Source organism: Elephantulus edwardii, unplaced genomic scaffold (genome assembly GCF_000299155.1).
Source record: "Elephantulus edwardii isolate Elephantulus edwardi_28Jun2011 unplaced genomic scaffold, EleEdw1.0 scaffold00004, whole genome shotgun sequence".
Lineage (NCBI taxonomy): Eukaryota > Metazoa > Chordata > Mammalia > Macroscelidea > Macroscelididae > Elephantulus > Elephantulus edwardii.
In genome coordinates this window covers 4,564,633-4,571,547 of record NW_006399754.1, presented here as the reverse complement: position 1 = coordinate 4,571,547, position 6,915 = coordinate 4,564,633, and the positions used below count along the sequence as shown (strand labels likewise).

Genomic DNA, 6,915 nt, shown 5'->3' with positions numbered 1-6,915 from the left:
CTCACCCATATTGAATAATATTGAATGAGTTCCTTGTTTTTCAATGCAGCGTAGTATTCCATTGTGTGAATATACCACAGCTTCTCTATCCATTCGTTTGTTGATGGGGAAACTTTATTTTTAATATGAAAATTTGAGTGATAATACTTTGTTCATAATATGCTTTTTTTTTTAGATGACTTGTTTAAAGTGCATAAAGCAAAACCAACTTTGAAATGGAGGCAGTCATTTGAAAGTTATTTAAAGACAATGCCTCCCTACTATCTTGGGGTAAGAACATTATTATTAAAAAGTAGAACTGTTATGCAAAATTTAGTAGTGTGCTTATTGTTTACTCTTGGCTTTAGAATTTGATGTTTTGTTGGTTTGTTTGGCTATTTTAGCTTGTCATAGAGATTTTGTTTAAAGATGACCCTCTACATCATTATATTTCAGTCATTAATAGCATGACAATGATAATAATATTGGTGATGGTGGAGGTGGTGGTAATGCTAATAGTAAACATTTATATGCTGCTTACAAAAAGAATTCACATGTGTTAACATCATTAAATTCATACAGTAACCCTAAGACATAGAAACTATTATTATATTTATTTGTCCATGGCTAATGTATGTGGACACGTGGGAGTCTAGAATTTAGCCCCTGGCAGTCTTCCTTCATATGTAGTCCCTCAACTTTGGTTGTTACCTTGATTTATAAAATTGTAGTTTTATAATTGTGTTTCTTTCAGGATATAATTTTCTAAATTCCTAGAAATACTTTTTTAAAAACTGTTTTTCAGTTGCTTGTGTTCACAAATAACTGTACACTGCCATTATTTACCTCTTATAACGGAACCTCCCCATAGGCTTCCTTTTTTCCTCCTGTCCATCCATTTGCCAGTCTCTCCTTTCTTTCCTTCCAGTCCCTTGAGGTCAGCCGTCCACAGTTGTTTCTCTGTATGTGTAAGCATTTCCTTAGTCTTCCTCCTTTGCCCCAGTTGAATCGGTAATGCATGTCCTGTTCATGTGTTAATTGCACACATACTGTCTGATTGTTCATTTAAGATAGACCTCCCTTGCACCCATTCTGTTAGTACTCATTATCCATTCTTTCCTACTCTTCCCACTGCTCTCACCCCTATCTTTATGACAGTGGTATTTCCTTTTGTGAGTTATTTCAATCAATAAAATGTCTTCTAGACTCAACAATGTTATGTAGAGAAGCACTTTATTACATCGGTGGTGGTGGTAGGTGCCGTTGAGTCGTAGATGATTCATAGCGACCCTATGAAGGAACAGCCTGAGCACTGTTCATAGAGTTTCCGGAGGCAAGCCATTTTGGAAGTGGATGCCACTCCTGCTACCAGGCTTGTTTTAATTGGGAAGCTCCACCACACACTGTCCACCATGGGTAACCATGATCACATTTGGCACATCAGTGTCATAGTGTTCAGCATCACAGCAACCACAAGTTTCCTCTGTACAGCAATGCACAGAACAGTGCTATACCACTTAGAAGAATGACAGGAAAATAATTTGAACCTGGCCTGAGGGCTGCAGATTAAAATCACCCACCTTTGGCTTGGCAGCATAACTTTCTGTCCAATAGGCCAGTGTAGCTCTATGTTGAAAGCATATATAATTTCCATATATTTTATTTATTTTTAACATTAAAAAAATAATATTTTTTCTCCGTTTTTGCACATTTTCTTCCCCCTTCCCCATCCCTCTCCACAAAACACCCGTTGTTCCAGACAGTTGTCATCCGTATAGTGCCTAATCATATATTCCTTTTGAACACTTTCCCCCTCATCTGATCTAATACAGTGTTCATTATCTATCCACTCGTTTCCCATATTTTATGCAAGCCCCTCCTGCCTGTCCTCTATTTTAACAATGGTGTTATGCAGTATTTGCCTTTTTCTGACTGAGCTAAATTTCACTCAGCATAATGTCCTCCAGGTTCCTCCGTGTTGTGTAATGTTTTACTATTAGAGCTGTGTAATAGTCCATTGTATGAATGTACTGTAGTTTTTCTGTCTATTCATTTGTTGATTGCCACTTGGGTTGCTTCCATCTCTTTGCTATTGTGAATAAAGGAGCAATAAACCTGGGTATGCATACATCTGTTTGAGTCATGGCTCTGGTTTCTTTGGGGTGTATTCCCAATAGTGGAATTGCTGGGTTAAATGGTGTTTGTTTTCAACTTTTTTTCCTTTCTTTCTTTCTTGTTGTGTACCATTAAATTGGATCCGACTGGCACAGGAGGAGATTGCCGCTCCACCAGAGCATCTGGTATTCCCAACTTTTTGAGAAAGTGCCAGACTGCCTTCCATAGTGGCTGTACCATTTTACATTCTTGCCAATAGTGAATAAGAGTCCCAGTCTCTCCACAGCCTCACCAGCATTTGTAGTTTGCTCCATATACTTTTTGGAAAACATAAAAATTATTATAACTTGATTGTTAAGACCAAAACCTTTTCAGTTATTTACATAAATTAACTTATTTAGGAAAATTAACTTCTAAACAAAAAGATTACACCAAAACCACTTTTTAAATACTTTTACTTTGATCCAAAAATGTTAGTGTATGATGTCTTTGATCAATATTCCCAAATAGTCCATAGTACAGTTAGAAGATTAATTTCCTGAACTTTGACATCTTTGAGTTGTAAGAGAATAGTTAAGTGTCAAGCACATTGTATCCTTCTTGTCAAGGTAGAAAAGAATTCACTTAACATATGTTATTTCATCCACCTATCACAGCAGTACTGTTGACTTAGTGAAAGTTGCATGGCTATTAAACACAAGAATGAGGCTTTGATTCAGCTTTGATGCCAGTCTTACACTTTGTATTATCTTAGTTTTTATCCTCCTTTTACTGGCTGTATTTCTGTTCACATATGCCGGACACTTACTAGTGATGTTTTAGTTTTCATTACACCAAGAGAATGTGTTGGGTTTTTTAAAAATAAAATTTTTATGTTATGCTAGTTTATTCACAGAGTTCTTATACATTGTTTTTCACACCAGATCTTTCCCATTTCCTTTTCCCATGCCTCCCTCCATCCATCAAATTGTGCTACCCTGTGATTAACCACATCCCACACCCCTCCCATCCTCCTGCCTCTGCTCTCACCCTTCCCCCCTTTGGGGGTAAGTAATGGTCTTATGCAGTATTTGTCCTTCGGGGACTGATTTCGTTAACTCAGGATAATGCTGGAGTTTTTCCTAAGTTAATTAGTGATTTACAGAATCATTGCTCTTGCATTACTGCATACTATTCTATTCAATTTTATTTAGACATCTGAGCTGTTCCCATGTTCTTGCAATGGTGAATAATTTTGCTATGTACATTGGTGTACAAGTGTCTGTCTGTGTCTCAGTTCTCATTTTCTAAGTGATGGAATAGCTGGGTCATATGGAATTTACGTTTTCAGCTCTTTGAGGAAACACCAAACCACCTTCCAGAGTGGTTGTACCATTTTACAATCTTACCAACAATGTATGAGTTCTTATCTTACCACATATTCTCCAACATTTATTACTTGCTGTCCTTTTAAACTTTGCCACTGCTACTGGAGTGAGAGGGTATCTCATTGTGGTTTTAACTGCATCTCTCTTATTGTCAGTGGTTTTGAGCATTTCCTCATGTGTCTGTTGGCCATTCATATAGATTCCTCTGTGAAAATTTTTTCCATGTCTTTTGCCCATTTGTAATGGAGTTATCAGTCTCTTTCGTGTGGAGGTCCTGAAGGATTCTATAAACTTCTGATATGAGACCCTTGCATGAAGCGGTATTGCCAGATGTTTTTTTCCCAGTCAGTATGTTTTCCCTTTACTCTGTTGGGAAAAGTTTTTGATGTGCACAAGGATTTAATCTTTAAAAGGTCCCATTAAATCAGTTTTATCCTCTCCAGATCCAAATTGTGCATTGTGTATTTGGCAGTCCCTTTATACCATAGACTAGGCTGGCTGAGCTTGATCCCAGTTTGTCTCTGGTGAACTTCAGGCTTTTAGGCTTTACTCTTAGGTCTCTGATCCACCTTGAATTGATTTTTGTTTATGGTGTGAGACATGGATCCTGTTTCAGCTTTTTGCAAATGGCATTCCAGTTTTGCCAACACCATTTGTTGAAGAGGTTGTCATTTCCAGAATTGATAGGTTTTATTTGCTTGTCAGGTATCAGTTGACCATAGATAACTGGGTCTGTTGTTGAATTCTCAGCTTTGTTCTGCTGATCTCTTTTGGTTTACTACTGCTGTGTTTTGAGGTCAGGAAGTGCTGTGCCTCCCATTTTATTTTTGTTTTTCAGAAGTGCTTTGCTTTTTTAGGATCCCTTTCTTCAAATAAACTTGACAATTTCCCTTTCAGTTTCCTTGAAAAAGGAATTTGATAACTGGATTGGGATTGTGTTGAACATGTAGATTGCTTTTGGTAGGATTGTAATTTTCACAATAATGAATCTTCCTTTCTGTGAACAGGGCATGCTTTTCCATTTCTTTAGGTCTTTCATTTTATCCTGGAGAAATGTTTTGTAGGGTTTTTTTAATGGATCTTTTGTGTCTCTAGTTAGGTTGACTCCCAAGTGTCTCAATTTGTGGCTGGCTATTGTAAATGGTATTGCTTTCTTGGATTCATTTCTGAGTTCTTTTTATTACTTTTGATCTCCTTGAAAAATGAATGTGCCAAGAGAATCTTAACTGGTGTACTCTTTAAGGTTGAAAACCATTCAACAGTACCATTTCTATACCAAATATTAGATTGTTTTTCCTTCCTCTATTTTTTCCTTCATATCTTGCTTTTGAAATTTTTAGTATTTATAGTATTCCCATTTTGGCTCATGGTAATAATGCTGTGTACCAGCAAGTTGGACCTGACCTCTGGCACCTTTTCAGAGATAATAAATCACCTGGGAGTTGATTGCCCATCTTTTTCCTGCAGAGCAGCTGATGGATTTGAACCATGTACCTTTGCTTTGGCAGCACAATTCCTTAATACCTGCTGAATATTTACTAAGCTAGATGCTTTTATAAGTACCTTATATGTATCAACTAATTTTATCCCATGATAACTATGAAATAGGTACTGTTGTCATCCTCATTGTACAGATGAAAAACAGGTTCTAGAACCTAAGTGGTGGAGCCATAATCCACCTACGTTCTCAAAGTATTATTCTTGGATTTTCTTTGACTCCTTTTTCCTTCTACGCAAATTGTATCAGGTCCCTCTCTCTCTCTTGTGTGTGTCTTGCTCATTTATTTCAAACTTACTGTCTGTAGAGATACTACTGAGCCTAAGCCTCAATCTTTTCTGATTCCATTCCTTTTTATAACTCTTACATGCCATGGGCAAACCTTTTCTGAAATTCAAATATTGGTTACATTTCTCTATTGTTTATTGAAGAAAAGAAAGGGAGAGCTTTTAAATCTAACTTATTTGTGTAGCCATAGTTTTTTAACCAGCTTTCTATTGAATGGTGTTTCTTTTTCTCCCTATAGCCCTTGAAGAAAGCTGTTAGGATGATGGGAGCCCCTAACCTAATAGCAGACAGTATGGAGTACGGTCTTAGTTACAGCGTCATTTCATACCTCAAAAAATTGAGTCAACAGGTAATATTAAGGAACACAGTGAGCCTTTTAAGTCTTTTGAATGATTTAGGCTAAGAAGCTGAATGCTAGTTTGTAACAGTTCTGATGGAGGTCTGTTACATTGATAATGTTGTATAAAGTCCTTGTGTCATATAGTAATATAATTCTGTCTCAGTTATGGTATACTATGCTTTGAAATGTTAGTTTTTATAATGATTCTTAATTTATGAGGGTGTCATCACTAATCTGGCCGTTGATACCCCATGTGTAATAATTTTGTTTTCCTTTGAAAAATTTATACTAGAAATTTACAATGTTTTAAAGTCTGTAGAATTTATCTTTAAACATCTGTGAAAATATTCAGTGTTGCCATTCCGTCTGTAATCCTGTACATAGTACATATGAGCAGTGTGTGTGCTTTAATGGAATCCAAATTATTAATGCTCTATGAAATAAAATACTCCTCGGTAGTCACGATATCTCTAACTTAACTACTTTTCAAAATACGTGCTGAGAGGTATTGAAATCATGGTATTTGCCTTCCAGTGAAAAGTCACATCACTTCTTGCCATGACTGAACATTTAGTTACGTGCTGATAACAAAATGTGTGTAAATATCATATAATTATTTCTTTTCTAATTTTCTATCACCACTGAAGTATGTACCGTAGTCCGTGTTTTCACTAAAGATGTATATACATTTCATGATTTAGCCATTGTTGCTTCCATATCCCACTGTGCCGTTGGGCTGATTCCGACTCATAGTTACCTAATGTGATGAAATAGAACTGCCCCACAGGGCTTTCCTGGCTGTAATCCTAGAAGTAGATTCCCGAGTCTTCCTCCATTGAGTGGGTTCAAATCACCAAATTTTTAAGTAGCAGTTGAGCACTTATTCATTGTACCACCAGCCTCCTGGATTCGGTGGTATTGTTGTGTTCTGTAGAGTTGGAACCAACCCATAGCCGACTCTACAGTGCGTTTTGAGAGGCAGTTAATCGTACAGGAGGAGATGGCTCATCTGTCTCTCCAGAGCAGCTGATGGCCTCAAACCATGTGTCTTCCGGATTGCAGCACACGTTACCACTAGGCCACAAGAGCTCCCTGGATTAGGTGGCGTTGTTATGTTCTATCTAGACGCCTGCGACTCATAGCGACCCTAAGTACAACAGCCTTAAACCCTGCTCTATCCTGTACTAACCTCATTGTCTCTGACACACCCACCCCCATTACCCCAGTCACTGAATCAATCTATCTCATCGAGGGTCTTTCTCTCCTCTGCTGTCCCTCCACCCAAGCATGATGTCCCTCTCCAAGAGGGACAACGTCCCTTCATGCAA

The 6,915-nt window shown here is 37.5% G+C and overlaps 1 protein-coding gene across 2 annotated transcripts in view; it reads left to right on the top strand.

The window, feature by feature from the left end:
• INTS6 (integrator complex subunit 6) overlaps positions 1-6,915 on the top strand; it is an 89,229-nt gene that overhangs the window by 66,572 nt on the left and 15,742 nt on the right. For both annotated transcript variants that reach the window (XM_006879514.1, XM_006879515.1), the window contains 2 exons: positions 176-270; positions 5,486-5,596. In XM_006879514.1, coding sequence (XP_006879576.1) covers positions 176-270; positions 5,486-5,596 — 206 coding nt within the window. The remainder of the gene's footprint in view (positions 1-175; positions 271-5,485; positions 5,597-6,915) is intronic.